At 44.3% G+C, this 20,433-nt stretch overlaps 1 protein-coding gene across 8 annotated transcripts in view; it reads right to left on the bottom strand.

The window, feature by feature from the left end:
• The window catches only part of Kif16b (kinesin family member 16B), a 284,469-nt gene extending 266,555 nt beyond the window's left edge, over positions 1–17,914 (bottom strand). For 7 of the 8 annotated variants that reach the window (XM_090351966.1, XM_090351970.1, XM_090351967.1 and 4 more), the window contains exon 1: positions 17,405–17,549. In XM_090351966.1, coding sequence (XP_090208092.1) covers positions 17,405–17,451 — 47 coding nt within the window. In that variant the 5' untranslated portion in view covers positions 17,452–17,549. Of the gene's footprint in view, positions 1–17,404; positions 17,550–17,865 lie in introns of those variants that run through there. The other variant, XM_090351964.1, reaches the window with a different exon arrangement.
• Positions 17,915–20,433: the final 2,519 nt, after the last annotated feature.

The raw sequence follows: 20,433 nt of genomic DNA, 5'->3' as shown, positions 1-20,433 counted from the left end.
TTGGGGCAGTTTTTTTTTTCTTTTCTTTTTTTGCCAATCATGGGGCCTGAACTTGGAGCATGAGCACTTGGGCTTCCTGTAGGGTTCTACCACTTGAGCCACAGCACCACTTCTGGATTTTCTATGTATGTGGTACCAAGGAATCAAACCCAGGTCTTCATGCATACCAGGCAAGAACTCTACCACTAGGCCAAACTCCCAGCCCATTGCATCTCTTAACAGAATCCTATAGTAGCAATGCTCAGACTGAAAGATGACTGACTCAAAGACCTTCCCCTTGCTATGAATCTTACCATGCCCCCCCTCCTAGAAGCTTTCTGGATTGATCAACATAGCACTTGTCCACCAAGCATAAGGTCTGGCACAGTAAGTGCATTAATTCATTAAGCATCTATCACAATTGATGTTTTATACATGGTCTACCTAACGTAGTAGTTGCCCCAGCAGGAAGAAGAGGAAGGAAAGAGCAGGCTATTAGACTCGTGTTTTAGAAACATCAAAGGCTCAGAGAAATGCAGGAACACAGAGAGTCCCACAAAATGAGCAAGTAGCATTTCCAGGAATACAAACTGACATAGTCTAGCATCAGCTGGCACATGGTCCTCCACCAAGGTTCAGGCAGGCAGCAGGCACACAGAGACAGACCCACAGAGCTGGTCTGCTGGCTTAACTGTTATCCTTCCCAACATTTGGAATTTAGGGATTTTAAGAGTCCAGGTTCCTATTTTTCAATCAGCACCTGAATACCTGCTACATGCCAAGTACAAGGAACCTAATCCAAGAATAAGATAGAGGGGTCCCAGTGCTCGTAGAGGATTCAGACAGCAAACCACTAAAGTAAGGAAAATATCGAAGATGCCAAATGAGGATAGCTGCTGCAAAAACAATTAGCAGAGAAGAGGGACAGGAAATGTCAAGGGCTGGAATGCTATTTTCAACAGATTAGCTGGGGAAGTCCACATAGAGGTGAGGTTTGGACAACATGAAGAGTGGCAGAAGTGGAAGGCAGACATCTGGGGAAAGGACACCTCCAGCACTGAATTAGAATACAGAGAGCCTACATGGTGGAATGGACAAACTGTCTCTGCAGCCAAAGGGTGTTGAAGAAACATGGCTTCCCCTTTATGATACAAAACTTTCAGTCAGAGTGGGTCCCAGCCATTAACTACAGTTCCCAGCCCTCCCTGTGCTCAGGCACAGATATGTGACTAACTTCTAGTACATCAAAGCAGCCAAGAACTGGATGTGACTCCTCAACCCTCTTGCCTACTTCCACTGGTTATATAGAGATGAGGGTAGAGACTCAAGATGGAAACAAAGCCAACAGCTGACCTGGCACTACAAGAGTGATCCACTTACCTGGGCTAAGAGAAACTTTTTTGTCATCTTTAATGCTGAGTCTTAAAATGTGGAAATAAATATGGTTCAAAAACCTTTACGAATGCTATTACTTCCCAGATAAGCTGGACATGAGAAGCTCATCTGTCCTCACCTGTGCATCTAGGGTCTCTCACATGGATTACACAGCCCCCTTGACAACCCTGAGGGATCGAGCTTGTGGTCTCAGCGCTATGATTTACCCAGTCCTCACTAAATCTAATCCTTACGACACAACACTCTATTTCCTCACTAGTTTATGTATGTATGCATGCCCATTGGGGACTTGAACTCAGGCATTGTTCCTAAGCTTGTTTGCTCAAGGCTAGTGCCCTATCACTTGAGTCACAGCTCCATGTCTGGCTTTTGGGGATGCTTAATCAGAAATAAGAGTCTTACAGAAGTTGCTCCCTAAGCTGTCTTCAAACCTCAATCCTCAGATCTCAGCCTCCGGAGTAGCTATGATTACAGGTGTGGACCACTGGCTCTGGCTTCCTCACTCACTCCAAGCCTCCATCTACAATGCCCTGCCAAGATGCTAAGAGCTCAAAATGCCAATCTCTTGCAACAAAGAAGGCATACTTTGTTTTACTTATTCCAATTTATCACTAATGTGCCAGAACTAGAGCTGTGCTTCAATGACAGAGCACTAACTTTGAGCACAAAAAGCTCAGAAACAGCACCCAGGCTGCCCTCCCCCCCCCCACACACACACACGAATAGAAGATAATTTTTAAAATGGAAAAGTGTGTGAGAGAAGAAAGAAAAAGAAAAGGAGGCGGGAGAAGGGGAGGAGGAGGTATAGTCCAAGTGGTTTTTAGCATGAAAGCTCAAGGACAACTAAGCCCTGAATTCAAGCCCCAGAATGTGCAATAAGAATAATAATTATTATTCAAAAATTGCTTTAACTATATTGTGAGTTATGTAGGCACCAATCCAGGCCTACTGAAAATTTTGTCATAATTGACCTCCTCTTTGATTAAGCTGAGAAAGATTATACAGAACACTAACCTGGAAGAGGAAGACTGACTCTAGCTTTAAAACCTTAGTTTACAATTTTTCACTTTTGAGCTAATCTCTATCACCTTGAATCATTTTTTTTTCATTAAAGTTCCCTTAGGAGCTCTAAGTCCCATAGTGTGGAGCTCACCAAATAATCTTCCTGCACCCTATGCAGTATTTCCAGCAGATACTCTGAGGCAGAAAAGACATAAACAAGACTCTGAAAACATGAATCCGCAGGTGGAACCAGATGACACACACAAGGTGAGGAGGCTGAGGAAAGGAAACTGAGGAGAGAAGTATCCACAGTAGCTTCCAGATCCTAAACTCTGAAAAAGTTTAAAACTAATCCTCTAGGGACCTTAAATTCCCTACCCCAACTCACCCTAGGCTTCCAGGAAGAAAAAGATCCAACATTCATCTTTGGTGCCCTGATTGAAGTATTCTCTATCATATAAAAAATTAGACTGACTTCTCTGAATAGTACATGAACTACACTAATGATTCTGAAGCTACAAATCAAAAATCCAAGCGTGATGGTTTCTTTTTTTAAAGAGATAGGAGAGAGTGTCAAATGCCAGTGTACATGGAGCTGCAGTGGGTCTGTGTGAGGTATACAATTCTAGACACTCAGCTGCAGCCCTGTAATACACAGAAGTCCTTCCTCTCAAATACAATGCCAAGTCCTTTTCACTACGTCAAAGCACTGTCTTTAAAGAAGCGTATATCTGCAATAACTTTTATCAGAGAACCTGAGATGTGCTTTCATAGGGAGAAATGTTATGCAGCACACTGAAGTCAGCAAATTATTTTCCTACAGAAGTATCTTTCCTTAGATAATGTATTAATAACAAATGGAAAGGAGGGTAGAAGTATGACCAGGAAGAAACCAGAAGGCACCACATTAACCAAGTTATCAAGGCCAACACCACCTGAAAAAGATGCTAATGTCACAACCACCCTCTTACAAAGTATAGCAAGACCAAGTATGCAGTGTTCTTCTCTAACTTCAAGCCGTTCATGATAACCCATAGAAGCCCGGGCTGAGGAGCACTGGAAAACATAATGCTCTTCAAAGTTAAAGTCAAGCAAAACAGGAGTAAAACAATTGTCACAGGACCAAAAGAGACTGAGAAGAAATGCCAACTCAGTGATACACGGGATCTTGGTTGGGATCCTGGACCAGAGCAGCACAGTCTGTGAAATCCAAATGAAGACTTAACCATAACCCATAGGAAGGTTTAGAGCGCTGGCACTATATTCTGAGGTGTTAATACTGGAGGGAGCTGGGTGAAATAACTAGGCCTACAACTTTAATGCAAGTCCAAAATGACTTCAAAATAAAAATTTTAGCTGGGTACTACCCGTAAACATAGCTACTCACAATCTGAGATCTGAGGGTGGTGGTTTGAAGGCAGCCTGAGCAGGAAATATCTGTCCGTCTTTTCTCCAATAAAGCACCCAAAGGCCAGAAGTGGAGTTGCGGCTTAAGTATTGTAGCATAAAACTTAAAAGAGAAAACTAAGGGACAGGCTCTGATATCAAGCTCCAGCAGCAACATTAAAGAGTTTTCAAACTCTTTTTTTTTGCATTTTTTATTGTAATTAGTAAAAGGGTTACATGATATTTGCCAGATAGAAGGTGCATTAATTCACGTACATTGATACCCTTTCACATGTCTTGGTACCCATTTCCCTCCCCCCCCAAACCCCCCACCCATCTTGGTTTTCCCCCCTTCCCTATCAAATTTCAAATAACCAAATACAAATAAATTCAATATATCAGATAACAAAGTGAGATACTATAACAATATGAGATAACCAAGGGACAGCAAAGGAGAGACAACATAGTATATTAAGGACAACAATCATTCGTTATATGGCTTTTGTTTCGATATCTGGAGGTCCTTTCAATTAGCTTCATACTATATGGCCTTATGTATCAAGATTTTGCTCTATTGCAGATCTCTGCTAGTAGAGCCCAAGGTTTCTACTGATTATGACAAATGAGGGAAACCATTGAGCCTAAGTTCCTTTGAATCTGGCTTACTTCACTTAATATGATTTTTTCTAAGTCTTTCCATTTCCTAACAAATGGGGCAATGTCATTCTTTCTGACAGCAGCATAGAATTCCATTGTGTACAAATACCACAACTTGTTAATCCACTCATCAACTGAGGGACATCTAGGTTGGTTCCATATCTTTGCTATGGTGAATAGTGCTGCAATGAACATTGTTGTGCTAGTGGATTTAGTATGCCCTAGATTTTGGATGGTTAGGTAAATGCCAAGTAGTGAAATTGCTGGATCATAGGGGAGTTCTATGTTTAGCCTTCTGAGGCACTGCCACACTGCTTTCCATAGTGGTTGAACGAGTTTGCACTCCCACCAACAGTGTAGTAGTGATCCCTCCTGGCCACATCCCCTCCAGCATCTGTTATTATTCGTTTTCCTGATCCTGGCCATTCTAACTGGAGTGAGGTGGAATCTTAGAGTTGTTTTGATTTGCATTTCTTTTATGACCAGAGATGTTGAGCATTTCTTCATGTGTCTATAGGCCATTTTTGTTTCTTCTTCAGAGAAGATTCTCTTTAAGTCTTTGGCCCATTTTTTAATGGGATGGTTACTTTGGAGATTAGTTTGGGAGTGATTCAATTTTTTGAGTTGTTGATATATTTTAGATATGAGGCCTTTGTCGGTTGTCAAACTCTTTTATGAAGTAAGAAATTACAATATTTTGTCTCACAAACGATGTATCACTTAAAACAAGAATGCCTCTGGTCCTTCCAATTCTCTAACCTTAAGAGACAAGGACAAGGAATCTTGGGTGTATAACTCATACATTATGAACTTGATAAACAGGGAACAAACTGAAGCTACTCCTTAATCTGGCTCTGTCACAGCCTTCTCTTGCCTCTCTTCCTTCTTCCCAACACCCAGCAGGAGACTGTCAAGAGTCTCTTTTCCTTTTCATAAGCAGCTGTAAACATCCTAGAGATGCCTGGGTTACAGATAGAAGCCCAAAGAAGTGTGCAGGATAGGAAGGGGAGCCATGAATGCAACGGAGAGTATTTGAACACCCATGTCTGCCAGACACTGAGCTAAGCTAGGAGGAAACAGCCACAAATAAGACCTGTAGTTCCAGTTCCTTGCTGTTATGAACTTGACATAAAGGAGGAAATTCAGGTAACAGTGAATCCTGTGAAGCCAGGAAACCAGAGGAAAATGACACAGGCTTCTCAGAAGTGTCAACTCAATCAGGATCCTCCTCTCATCCTGTTCTGTGCCCAAAAACCAGAAATAAGGATATTCACTTCTGCAGGATCTTTGTATTACATTAGATAATGACAGTGCCAGATTTAGGGACTAAGTGGCCAGAAATAGTGACTAATGACCAAAATTACTTATCAAGACCACTATAGTGAAAGCGGTAACTTTCTCAAAATGCTCTACATTCTAGACATCTCATTGAGATGTATATACTCCAAGTGTCTGTGACTGGAGTGCTAATCACAGAAGCAGCCACTTCTCCACTGGGCAGCAACGAGGAATAATGGATGTATTTTAGAGACTGATGGAGTAAATGTTCAGCCTCGAGCCAGTAAGAGAAGATGAAGGCAGGTATGCCCTGTGCCTGACATCCATCAGCAGGCTGGACCCAAGCTAGCTATGACTGACTGACAGCCCATGAAGGATGCTTACTCCGACTCTTCACAACCTGAGCCTGACAGGAGTCAAAAGGGGGAATTAACCAACTCAGTCCTTGGTAAGGAGTTATCATAAAACACCATCAAATCTCCCCTCCCTGCTCCATCCCAGCTGAGGTGCAACTGTAATTGACATGTTTTCTTTTACCAGAAACAAGCTTTAGGAAGACTCTATTCCAAAAACTTTAACCTGCAAAAACAAGAGAATGCTAGTGAACCAACTTAGAAAAACAATCAACTATGGGACAAAGTGCTTTGGATCATACAACCAAACACCAATCTGTCTCTCTCTTATACATATACATATGCATATATATACATATACATAAACACTCACACACTCACACACACACACACACACACACTCATGCTCTCTCACTGTTGTTCTCACTCACACATTCTCCACATGGGCCATAAAATAGAAATTTAATCCGAAACTTTGCTCAGTAAATACTCTCCTACCAAAAAGCATTTTAAAATATTAATATCCACCCTGATACCATAGGTATAATATGCATACTAAGATATTTTTAAATGCTACTTTCAGCACCTAAAAGAAAAAGAATACTCACATGTACTCCAAACTAAGCCAGAGCCAACAGCACCCTCCCTGTGCTAACAACCAAAAGTGTCCCAAGTTTCCCACTCCCAGCTGGGAAACACCTTTCCCTGGCCAGCCAGCTCCATCTCCAAACCCCTCTTTTAGCCTTCGTCCTCTAACATACTTACTCTCTACCAGTCTTTTGCTTCTTTTATCCATGTGAGCTTTGAATTCAGGGCCTGGGTACTGTCCCTGAGCTTTTCTGCTCAAGGCTAGTATTCTACCACTTTGAGCCACAACTCCAAGGATGGTTTTCTGGTATTTAACTGGAGACAAGAGTCTCATGGGCATTCCTGCCCAGGCTGGCTTTGAACCACGATCCTCATATCTCAGCCTTCTGAGTAGCCAGGATTACAGGTATAAGCCACCATGCCTAGCTTCTTTTGCTCCTTTAAAAACCAAAGCAGAATCAGAGCATATAAAATAATATTTATCAAAATAAGCTCCAGGAAATGGAAAAGAGGTTTTTGCCTTCATTTTTTGTTTGCTTTTTGTCTTGTTTGTTCATCCATATATGAGAGAGCAAGGGGAGAAGGGTACAGAAATGGAAGGACAACAGATGAACAAACGCAGCTGTGATACTCACTAGACACTATATTGAAAAGGAACTACACAAATGGTGGGACAGGAGGGAAAAACTGGGAGAAAGTGAGGGTGTTAACACTCCAAAAAGAAATACACTCCTTACCTGACTAAAGTAACTATAACCCATTTGTACAACACCTTTAGAATAACTATTTTTTTCTAAAAAAAAAAAAGCAGACAAACAGGACCTGGGAGTGTGGCCTAGTGGCAGAGTGCTTGCCTAACATGCACGAGGACCCAGGTTCAATTCCTCAATACTACATACACAGAAAAAAGCCGAAAGTGGTGCTGAGGCTCAAGGGGTAGAGCTCTAGCCTAGAGAAAACCCAAGGACAGTGCTCAGGCCCTGAGCTCAAGCTCAGGACTGGCAAAAAAAAAAAAAAGGCAGACAAAAACAGCAATCCTCTCCCATATCTAGGTTTACAAAGCCCAGGTGAAGGCAGTGTTCCCAGCCAGGAAACAGTCTTCACACAATAAGCCAAAGAATTTGAAAAGATTGAATTACAGTAGCTGAACTCCATCCAGGTGACCAGGAACCACTCTCTTAATCTAAGGGAAATCAATAGGTACCACCTCCATGCTGTCAGGACCTCCTAGCCTCCACTAGGCCCCTCCAGAGCTCTAAGCTCAGGGATCACCTCTTCTTTTGCTTCCTCAAGTATAGTAGTCAGTAACAAGGAAGACAGTAAAAAATAACAGTCACAATATGCTACTGAAAGTTCATACACACATGAGGTTTGCTGACACGTTATATAAACTACTTCACGTAATCTCCACAAGTAACCTACGTGGCAGTATTTAATAGCAGTGGTTCTCAAATGCTGGGATCTCGGGTCCCTTTCATACTCAAAAAATTACTGAGGAGCTCAAAGAGTGCTTACTATACCAACTCTATATACTGAAAGTTACCACGATAGAAATTAAAACGGAGACACTTTTAAACAAAATGTACAACCCACAGAGCAGAAGATCATGACAAGTGTTTGTAGAAAACCCCACCATATGCTCATAAGAGGAGGAGAGATAAAAGGGTGAGTAACTAGCACTGGGCTAACAGTTTTCATTTTGTGAAATAAAGTCTTCATGACTCACAGTTTTCCCCCGGGGTAACCACACTTGGGGCATCAATATTTTGCAAAAGGAGAAACACATCTATCAACATGATTAGCTCATTGGGTTGTCCTTCTCAAGAGCTTGACCACTGAGCCTCATTGCAGGACTGCAGTCCCCTTTTTCTCCACAGCAGTCTTCCTCATATTCCACCTCACAATCACCCTCAGGTTCCCAGCCTCCCCAACACCTAAAGATCTGGGAACTTGCCTGGGTGCCCACATTTCCTACAGGCATCCTGACCAGTACCCTCACATAACCCTCCCTCCAGCCTACCCAATCCCCTGCCCATAATTCCACATTTGGCAGAAGTCACACTTGTACTCGGAGTCCTCTCTGACCCCTCTGCCTCTCTCTGTCTGTCTTACTAGTCTTCACAATGTTTTGTTTTGTTTTTTTTCCAACCACAAAATCCAGGATATAAAATAATATAAACAAACAAAGCAAAGACCAAATGTGAAGGTACCAAAAGTTTAGGAGCAGTTAGCTCCAAGTTATGGAATTAAGACTGATTTGCCAATTGATTGTTTTGGTATGCTTTTATATATAACAATCATATATAAACAAGTGTGCGATTTTCACACTCAGAAAAGTGTGTGGTATGGGAGGTATAACTCAGTGATAGAGTACTTGCCTATCATGTGAAATCCCAGGGTTCAATTCCTACCACTACAAAAATAAAAGGATAAAATATAGAGAGTTTGTTCATGGAGTTGTCTGGAAGGTTTATTATTTCACTTGGCCCTTTGTCATCAATCAGAATGAGATCACTGGAGTACTGGAGTTCAGTTCTTTTGAGGCGTGTCCTGCACTCATCACCTGCACTCACTCAACCTCACATTCTTGCAGCACAGAGCAATGTCAGGTAAAGCTGTGAGATAACAAGTGTTTAAAAGCACTTGGCAAAGCACTTCACAAGCAGTATACACAAGTTCATTGTGTCTGGTGCTAGAAATAATATTTCCATACACTGACATCAAATGGAACTTTAAAAACACAAACTGGCAAAGTACAGCCCTGTTTAAAAAAACAAAAAACAAAAACATTCGTAGCTCCTAGCAGGCTTTGGGGCCTAGCAATGTCTGAGATGTTACTCATGCCATCACCTCCTCAGCCTGGAAGGAGGGTCACCTCCACTGCACAGGTGGAAACCAAGAAGCACTGAACAAGGAAGCAACGGGAAGTTAAGACCAGGCACAAAACAAGGATGGGCATGTCTGGGATTCAGGCCCTGCTCAGTCAGCATGCAGCAGAATTGTTTCATGAAGGTAGACATGTTCAGTATCTAAGCTGATAATATGTGGCTTTTGAAGTACACAGTGTAACTGATAAGCTAAAATACAGATTTTATTTAAAGTCTATATGTCCAGGGGCCAGGAGCAAGTGGTAGAGAGCTCGTCTTGCATGCACAAAGCCCTGGGTTCCATTTCTTGGTACCACATACTTAGAAAAAGCCAGAAGTAGCACTGTGGCTCAAGTGGCAGAGCACTATCTTTGAGCAAAAAGTGTTCAAGGATAGTGCCCAGGCCCTGAGTTCAAGCCCCAGGACTGGGGGAAAAATAAAAACTCTATGTATCCAGCAACTTATGTTCATTCTACCATCAAAGCACAATAAAAAAACCACAGCCACTTATGCTAACAAAGAGGAGACTTCAGTCAGGCACCTGTGACTTATGCCTCTAATCCCAGCCACTTCAGGAGACGAAGACCTGGAAGGTTTCAGTTTAAAGCCAGCCCAGGCAGAAAAGTACATAAAACTCCATATCCCAGCCAAAAAGTAGGCTTACATGTGCAGCTGAAGTGTAGAGTGCCAGCAGAGCAAACAAGCCCAGGGAGTGTGGTGTTCTAAGTTCAAACTCCAGTATTGTACTCCCTAAGAAACAAAAGCCCTAGGAAAACCCTGTTGCTGCCTCTCAACAAATTCTTACAATAGCTAAATGCTAGCACACTATATTTGTTCCTACATCCTATCCACCCCTGCCTTTTCCACAGTGTTCTACCTGCGTGGACCTTGGGCAGAGAAGTTTCAGTCTCTAAATTCTTATTCCTAATCTGGAGATCAACAATTCCAACTTCCAAAGAGCATCTGCCAAGCATTTACCAGTTACTCTACTTGGTCAAGGGTTATTGGGCGTTTGTGTAGGCTCAGCCAATGGACCAGCAGGGCCCTCAGGCTATGTCACGAGTGAGCTAAGAGGCAAGCAAATGTCCACATAAAGACTATGAAGAAAACAGGAGTTGACCTGCCCCAGAATTACTGAGAGGCTCAATCTCCCCTCTGCTTAAAAAAAAAGGGTGGGGGGGGGGATAGTAGGGGAATCCCTAGGTCAGTCAGCTGATAAGTGGAAGGAGCACTTGCCAAGGAAAATAGAAAAGACTTGAATTCAGGAGCTGTCTCCTTCACTACAGACTTCAGAAAGTGACCAGGGACTGTCCTCCCTCTGATGCCATCTTGCTCTTGAAGAGAAAGATTCCACTGAACCTGTAAAGGAATCATCCATTCCATATGCCCCTGACTCTTTTCTTCTTTCGCTCCTTTGAACTAAAGAGACAGGGAAGATAAAATTGCACAAGACATGCTAAGCAGAAGGAAAAGCAAAGGGCAGGAAGAAAAGGGGAAATATGGGCTGGACTTGCCTTAGATAAAATGCAACATTTCAAAACATTGCCACAAAGCTGCACTCTTGGTTAAAATGTTTGGTAAAACATCATTTAATATTTGTTTTTAATAAAGTTACAATTAATAAACTTCAAAAAAAAGTAACAACAAGTAATTTTGCTTCTCTTGGTTCTGTTGGGATTAGAACCCAGGGCCTCACACACACTAGGCAAGTTCTCTGCCACTGAGCTGCATCTCCAGCCAGACAGTGACCCTGGAGCCCTTGCTAGACCCCAGGCACCTAGGGGAGGGCTTGTTCCTCATGCATTCCTCACTGAATCCACACTGTGATTTTCACGCTGCAAACCACGACCCCTTAGTCCACCCTGAACCAATCTAATGATCCAGACACATCTTTTAATGAAATAAAATGTAAGTGAACTGCATATAAGACTAAATGACTTGTGAGTTATTTTACCTATCTACAGAGCTACAATGTAAGATATACATCTTGTGAATCAGTCCAAAATATTTAAGGAAAAAAACCCACTTATAAAGTACTTATGTAGCTTATGAAGAACTATAAAGTATCTATAACAAACAATAACCTTTAACAGACCTAAAAATGAAGGCTCAAAACAATTACATGTCTTGCTCAAATGAACACAGACAAACCAAAATTTTAACCAACTCGGTCTAGCCGTGACACCCTGCCCTCTTCACATTGCCAAACAAATGGGGTAGAAAAGATGATCCTGAAGGATCACCCAGTGTTTTCACAGAAAAAGAGTGACAGCAAAGTCGACAGATTAGCCAGTCTAATCTCACACCTATAATCCTAGCTGCTCAGGAGGCTAAGATCTGAGGATCAAGGTTCAAAGCTAACCTGGGCACTAAAGTCCATGAGCCTCTTATCTCCAATTAACCACCACTAGAAAACCAGAGGTGGCACTGTGGCTCAAAGGGTAGGACAGTAGCCTTGAGCTAAAGAGCTCAGGGACAGAGCCCAGGCCCAGAGTTTAAGTCCCACAACTGACAGGGGAGAAAAAAAGGAAGGAAGGAAGGAAGGAAGGAAGGAAGGAAGGAAGGAAGGGAGGGAGGGAGGGAGGGAGGGAGGGAGGGAGGGAGGGAAAAAAAAAAAAAAACTAGCAAAAGGAGTCGTAATGTATACTTCCTTAAACATTTTGACCATACAAGTTGTAAAGAAAATCCAGTTTCTGCTACTGATTTACTTCTTTTATAAAGCACAGACTGTGACTCTATGAAAGTGAACCTTGGGGCAGGGAGTTTGACCTAGGGATAGAGTGCTTGCCTCGCATGCACGAAGACTGGGTTTGATTCCTTGGTACCACATACATAGAAAAAAGCTGGGAAGTAGTACTGTAGCTCAAATGGTAGAGCTGTAGAGCTCTACCCTTGAGAAAGCCCAAGGACAGTGCTCAGACCCCTAGTTCAAGCCCAAGGACTGGCAGCAAAAAAAAAAAGTGAACCTTGTGTCAAGTTCTGAATGTTTCTGCTCCTCGAATGCCAATGTTGAACTCTAATCTCCAATGAGGTGGTATGAGGGTTTCTGGGAGGTAAAACATAAAGGGAAGCACCCTCTGGAATGAGATTAGTGCCCTCATAAAACAGGCCCAAGGGAATTTTCCCTGTCCACTATGAGACCTTATCAGGGGAACTTACCAAACCCTGATTGGCCAATCTTGGATTTGGCAGCCTCCAAAAGCACAAGAAATATTTTTCAAAGGACCCAGCTTGTACGACTTAGTTGTAGCAATCCAGACATGAAAAGCACTGTTTTCCAAATTGTAAATAACATACACATTGTATGATTCTTACCTGCTAAGGTGCATGCATAGACTGAATTTGATTTTGTACCTGGTGCTCCTGCCAGAGCCGGGCACAGAACAGTACTTTCAATAAAGGAAGCTGCTATCATCTCAACACCACCCAAATCCTCTTTGCATCTGGAATGAGTACTGCCGTAACGTGAGCCACAAGACAGTAAAAACAAATTCCTCGGAGCTGGGAGTTTGGCCTAGTGGTATAGTTCTTGGGTAGCATGCACGGAGACCCAGGTTCGATTCCCCAGTACCACATACATAGAAAAAAATGCCAGAAGTGGTGCTGTGGCCCAAGTGGTAGAGCTCTAGCCTTGAGAAAACCTAGGCCCTGAGCCCAACCCCAGGACTGGCCAAAAAAAAAAACCTCCTCAAAACTTGGATAGAAGCAAGTGCTTGAACTCCACATCAGGCCAGACTGCTGAGGAAGATTTTCAGGACAAACTCACTTTCCCACCATTTTGCCCCATTAAGATCCTAGATGCAGCAATCCGTATTTCTCTAAGTCTCTGTGTCTCTGTCTGTGTCTCTGTCTCTTCTATGAGTTGCCTCCTCTTAGCCAGAGCTATAAATACAGTAAGGAAATCCACTGAAATGATTTTAAGAAGGGAGGAAGGACAATAGGGAGGCGAGTAGACCAGGTTTACACACCTGCAGTCCAAACTACTGCAAAGGCTGACAGCTGAAGATCGCAATTTGAAGCCAACCAAGGCTGAAAACTCTGGGAAACGCATCTCCAATTAACCAGCAAAATGTTGGAAGTGGAGGTATGGCTCAAGTGATAGAGAACCAGCTTGAAGTAAAAAAAAGGCAAGGGAGAGGCAGGGCCCTGAGTTAAGGCTTCAGGATAAAAGGGCAAGGAGGGAGAATTTTATCTCAGTATAAGGTATGCATGAAATCTCACCATGAAAGGGACATATGGTAATAAGAATGTTTCTAAAGCTTTTAACAACTTCCTCCAGTCCTCCCTAACAACCTACTGAAACCTTTTTCCTGTGTCATGACTTTTTAGTTCACTTGTAAAAAATTATACAAGTTTTCGGTTATTGATGAGTTGTGCATGAGCAATGTGAAAAGTCAAACAATAAAAAGGAAAAACAGAAAAAGCTTTTCCTCTTCATCTAACAGGTTTGCCTCCAATTTCCTCTTTAGAGGGTCTATTATTAGATTTCTTATGAATTGTTCTATGTAGATCAAGACTGATCTCTGTGTGCATGTTTGTATTTGTGTCTATCTTGTTTTTATCAATCCCTAATGTGAAACTATACACATACATCTTAGTCGGTAGAAACATAATCTGCATAAGAAATTCCTAAAAGTGAAATTACTAGATTAAAAGGGATTCGATTCTAATCTTTTCAGCCACTGTCAATTTTTCCGGTATGAGAGTTTCAGAGGTTTGAACCCTTCCTACTGCCATGAGCAATTCAAAGGCTTTTGTTGTCGATAAAACAGTAAACAACAACAACTGATGATGCTTAGTTCATATTTACCAGTCTCATTGGTTTAAAAATAATTGTTTCCTATGGTCATTATAACTCCCATGCCTTTCCTTATGAACTAAGCCACGTATTGGCTATTTTGTTGTTTGTGTTGCAAGACTGGAACTCGATCTTGGTGCCTAATACTCTGCTTACTAGCTTGCACTCTCTATGAAGTGAGCCACGCCTCCAACCCCAGTAGGCTATTCATATACGTCCTTGTATATCACTGCCAGCTTCCGGATCCTGGACTCTCCCTGTAACTGCCCTTCTGAAGGTTACCAGTATGCTTATCTCTAAGACCAAGGACCTCATCTTCTCACCATCTTGGCAACATATGATGCAGAACAATTACCACCACCTTCAGGGGACTCCCATCCCAACAATAAAATCCTGGCAACCCTTCTTTCTCACCTAGTATACTTCATCTACATGCACAAGATTTCCAGATGACAATCCTGGAATGATCTGGGACCTCAAACAAGTTTGTAACTATCTGCTGAGCCCTCCCATCACAAATAGATGCCCTCTCTCCCACACCTCAGTTAACAAGGTCAACAGACACACCTTACTCTGTTGCTAAACTTCCTTAACATTTACTCTACCTCACGTCACTCTACATGTCTGAGAGAGAAGGCATCACCTTATTGTCCACTCTTCCCAAATCTTGGCCCAACTAAGAATCAAACATCAGATAATGACTCAACATTCCTCCTCTTCCCGTCCCAACTTCTTCCCTTACAGTAAGCTGGAAGATCCTGTCCATGGAACCAGTGAACTGTCTTGGAAGATTATGCCACCATTCCATTTCCCCTTCTGACCTGATTGCTGCTTCCTTACCTCTCATCCCACTTTTGATGCCAGCAGAGTTGTCTGCCAAGAACAATCATATCTACTTCCACAAAGCATGGGGTTTGGGGATTTGTTTCCTACCATCCCTCCATGAACCTCAGGTTAAGGCCTACATTCTTAAGGCAATGAATTCACAATACCAGTCCATGAAGGCCCTGTTTTAAGAATCATGTCAGTATCTACTCCCACTCTCATCAGACAGTGGGGTCTTCACAAACCTCATACACTAGACAGTACTGCATATAATGAGACATCTGCAGGAGCTTAATAAATGCTTTCCAAAGTTAATCTGGGCAACATTCTAGAATGAGTTCATATTATTGCAAAGCAATAAGTAAACTGATTATATATATATATACATATATATATATATAACATTGTCTAAATTTGGCTCCATTTGCTCACACCTGTAACTCTAGATACTCATAGGACTAAGATCTGAGGACTGCAGTTCAAAGCCAGTCCAGAGAGAAAAATCCAGGAGACTCTCATCTCCAATTAGCTGGTAAAAAAATGAAAGTGGGGGCCAGGAGTTTGGTCTAGTGGTAGAGTGCTTGCCTAGCATGCACGAAGGCCTGCATTCGATTCCTCGGTACCACATACATAGGAAAAAGCTGGAATTGGTTCTGAGGCTCAAGTGGTAGAGCTCTAGCCTTGAGAAAGTCCAAGGACAGTGCTCAGGCCCTGAGCTCAAGCCCAGGACTGGCAAAACAAAAACAAAAAAAAAAAAAAAACTAAGAGTCTTATAGCCCAAGCTGACCTCAAATTCTCCATCCCCCTGTTTCAGGATTCCAGGGAAAAAGGGAAGCGGGGCTGTGGCTCAAGGGATAGGGCAGTAGCCTTGAGCTGAAGAGCTCAAGTACAACACCCGTACCAGGGGTAGAGCAGTAGCCTTAAGTTGAAGACCTCTGGGACAACATCCAGGCCGAGTTCAAGTACCATGACCCACCAAAAAAAAAAAAAAAAAAAAATGAAAACCAGAGTATCTTTTAAAGAAGTAACTTGACAAATCACACACACTGACAAAAAAATAACCCCACTGATTTCTGAAACACTTGTTTTTAATGGTCACAACTTAGAATGATTCCTGCTTGCCAAAGGAAAATTAGCTTCAGATGAGTTAAATAAGGTTCTAGAAAGTTCTTGATTTTACAGTCTTCTGGTACCCTAGCCAGTTGTCAGAAATCAGCAAACACAAGTTGCCAACATGACTTGAAGAGAAAGGCCACATGGAAAGTCCCATGCACAACAACCTGGCTGCAAAGTTAATAAATACAAATGTCTTTGTACAAACTGTGTCTATCAACTTGGAGGGTGTCCCAGTCAGATCTACTCCGGTCTTTAAAGTTAAACCAGTTTAAAAAGTAACTTCTCCAAAGCATCTTGTCAACTGGTGACGAAGAAAGAAGTCATTGGCCAGGAAGCACAAGATGACTTCTGGGAACAAGGGAGGGAGGGAATGAACCTGACTTTACAGAAACACATCCTATGGTGAAATTCTAAACGGGTTCTCGTCCCTCTCCACCTCAGCATTATTGCTAACAGGTGTGAAGTGTCTCTGACTACTTTCTTAAGAGCTAAAAACTTTGCCAAGAGTCTCCTCATTCCCCCTTTTCACCTGAAGTTACCAATTGCTAAGTTCAGGGGCTCAAAACTGCCTCAAAGACAGTAAAAGCAAAACAAAAAGTAGCATGGATGACAGAGACGATTTGAGTTGTCACAAAGGAAGGATGTATGCCTGACAGCTCAGGATGTCCCCAGGACACACACACACACACACACACACACACACACACACACACACACACACACACACACACACACACACACACACACACACACACACACACACACACACACACACACACACACACACACACACACACACACACACACACACACACGTAGTTTACACCCTCCTGCACTTGATCCCAAAATGCTTGGGCAAAGTAGACAAGCAAAAAGCCTGCTGACAGGGATGGGGGCGGGTTTGTAAGAATCTTCCCCGCCCGAGACCTCTGGAACTCTTTGCTCTCAGGGTCCTCTCCAGAACCCCAGGAAAGGGGACAGCAAAGCACGACGTCCTCCAGGCCCCTAGAAGCCAGCCACGACCAGGTGGGCCGGGAACTTAGCCGGGACACTTCCAACCAGGCTGACCTCAGACAGGGCCTGGAGACCAGCTTTTCCTGAAAGTGTGGGGGGGGGGCTCCATTATCCCCCCACCCCCTATCCCCCCCCCACACACTCACCTGCGATTCATGGGCCGGACTCTGACGGCCACCTTGACCGATGCCATAGCTCATGCTGGCCCGGGGGCAGGGGAGATTCCAAACAACCCAGCGCCCCGCGGCGGCCAGCAACTCCCGCGACCGCGCTCAGCGGCCCCCGCCCACTTCCCTCTCCTCCCCGCCCCTCTGGCCCGGGCCGGCCGGACCAGGACTTACGGCCGCGGCCCCACCTGCCGGGCCACTGAGCATGCTCAGAGCGGCCCCGGTCCACGTGATCCAGGCACCAGGCTTTGGCGGCGGCCCCCCGGGGCGGAGGGGCGGGGCTTGGGCGGGGCCCGCGCACCACCTTTCGGGACAGCCAACTCTGTGCCCCAGAGGTCACTAGATCGAGAGCGGGCTACAGCTGGTAATGGCAGACACGCTAAACCCATCCTCACTGCCTAGAAACACCGATGAGGAGAGGGTCGTAGGGACCAGCTTACCAAGTGAGGGGTTTCCAGGACCTGACTTTGCCTGCATAAAGTGGCAGTTTGATTCCTCGGGACTACATATACTGGGGGGGGGGGGGGGGGGAAAGCCCAACTGTGTGCGTTGGTAACCTTTTATTCAGGGTACCAAGAAAATAGAAAAGTGAACTAGATGTTTAAAATGCAGACAGGAAATGTTAGTCCTTATCTTCAAAAAAGAAAAAATCAGATCTTAGGGGCATGTTTTTGTATTCTGTCAACAGCCTACCCTGCCCTGGGGACTTAACCTTTGCTAAGCCTAGGACTGAGTACCCAGACGGACTCTGCCCTAAAACCATTGGGTTAACCTGGGCCTGGAGGTCTCTGAACAAAGGGAAGGCCTGGCCTCACACCTTCCCGGCCCCAGATGTCTATTCCCAGGCTTCGGGAGAGGCTGTTCCTCCAGAAAAAACAGGTTCTAGAGTCGCCTCCGCGCAGCCCACCCCGCACCAGCCGGGAGCCGAGGCAGGCGGGGAGCCCGCAGCTCTAGCCACTAGCGATGGGAGTCAGTCGGCTGCACGGAGGCTTTGGGCCTCGTTGACAAATCTGTAAGGACGGCGTGGACTCGGTGAACGCGGAGTGCCGGTCCGCCCCCCCCCCCCCCCGGTGGGGCGGCGGGAAAACTTGGCAGGTTGGTTTAGTGAGGGCGCGGGGGGGGGGGGGGGGGGGGCGAAGCGGAGGGGTCGGGCATGCGCAGTAGCGGGCGGGCTGGTTACACTGAGGACTCGTGGAGTCAGCGCCACGCCCGGATAGGGGCGGGGCCCGCCTTATATGGAAGCCGCCTGGGGACAAACCTCTTCGCCAATCTGTGCTCACGGAGACGGGGGAGGGGGGGGAAAAGGGAAGGGGGCGGGGCCCGGACAGGTTCTACAAGCCAAGAACACCTGTGGTCACTCTGGACAATCTAGCTCGCCCAGCCCAGGTGTGGAACTGTGTGGAGAACACCCGAGAATCCTACACCTGCCCGGCAAAGCCTGCTCAATTCCTTTTTATGTATTTATTTACTTTTTGGTTGGTCCTGGGGCTTGAACTCAGGGCCTGAGGCTTGTCCCAAAGCTTCTTTGGCTCGAGGCTAACGCTCTACCATTAGAGAGCCACATTTTCGAATAGTTTATTGCAGATAAGAACCTCATGGACCTTCCTGGCTGGGTTTTGAACCGCGATCCTCAGGTCTCAACATCCTGAGTTGAGCTAGGATTACAGGTGTGAGCCACCTGCAGCCAGCTCCTGATCGGTTTTTAAAGATGACAGTGCTAAGCTTTTTTAGGAGTTCTAACTAACTCATTAACGGTGATTGTTTTTTCAATATCTTTTTTTTTCCCTTGCTGTTTTGGTTTGGTTTGGTTTGGTTTCCCTTTTTAAGGAAGAAGGGAAAGGAATGGTGGTGTTGATTTTTAACAGATTTCGCTGGATTATTTAGCACTTGTTCAGGTACTACTTGGCAGCCTAGAAGAGCTAATAAACCCCTTGGTTTTCTGTCACTGGACCCAGAGCAGCTTGCCTGCAGCTTTGAAATGAAAGGCAGGAGAGCCTCATCTCACCAGGACCTGAAGAAACAGACAAGTGCATGGCAAGATTATGCAACAAGGAACTGCCTCACTTTCACCAACTTTATTTGCTAAGGCCAATGCCTGCAGGAATCATCCGGTGTTCCTCTAGAACTGCAGATTCTGCCTGAGTAGGACTGGGTTGAAACACGCCATACTGGGTTTCTAACCATCTCCAGGGAATATGGGTGCTGTGCATCTCTGGCGAACTTCCAGGAGCAAACTCTCTTACACGCTCTTTTTGGGGGGGGGAGGGGGAGAGGTGGTCATGGGACTTGAACTCTGAGCCTGGGCACTGTCCCTGAGTTCTTCAGCTCATGGTTACGGCCCTACCCCTGGAGCCACAGCCCCACTTCCCATTTTCTAGTGATTAATTGGAGATAAGAGTCTCAGGTTCTTTAGTACCCAGTTTGGCTTTGAACCTGGATCCTCAGATCTCAGCCTCCAGAGTAGCTTGGATTACAGGTGTGAGCCACGACGCCCAGCTACATGCTCTTTTGGAGCAGGCTGAATGGAAGCTCTGTAAAACATTTGTAGGTTCTAAAACCCAGGCCCAAAAGGCCAGTCAGGTGTATTTGTTGGTCTGTATCATTTATGGGTTGCTACATAACTAAATGCCCCCAGAATTTAGCCGCTTAAAACAGAAATTGTATTTTGTGGGTTTCTGGTTTCACCTGGTCTATGTGGCTTGCATTAATACTGGTTCTCTATTTTCAAAGAGATTGGATCAGATTTCTTTCTGTGCAAGAATGCCTTCCAGGAAAATACACCCAGCAGGCCTGTGGCCAGGTCCACATTAAGTGTAGGAAGGGAAAAGGGCAAAAAGGGAATATTCAGGTATCAAATTCAGATACCAAAAGACTAAATCTATCTATCATGCACCTGAACTTGTGTGAGGGGGAAAAAAAAGTTTCATCTTTCCTTACCCTTAACTAAAATGCATTAGTCTAAAGTAACATCTCAGAGTTTAATGCCTCTGGAAATGACACATATTTTA

The sequence above is a fragment of the Megascapheus bottae genome, chromosome 18, assembly GCF_031878675.1.
Source record: "Megascapheus bottae isolate mThoBot1 chromosome 18, mThoBot2.hap1, whole genome shotgun sequence".
Classification (NCBI taxonomy): Eukaryota; Metazoa; Chordata; class Mammalia; order Rodentia; family Geomyidae; genus Megascapheus; species Megascapheus bottae.
This window is presented reverse-complemented; position numbering and strand designations above follow the sequence as displayed.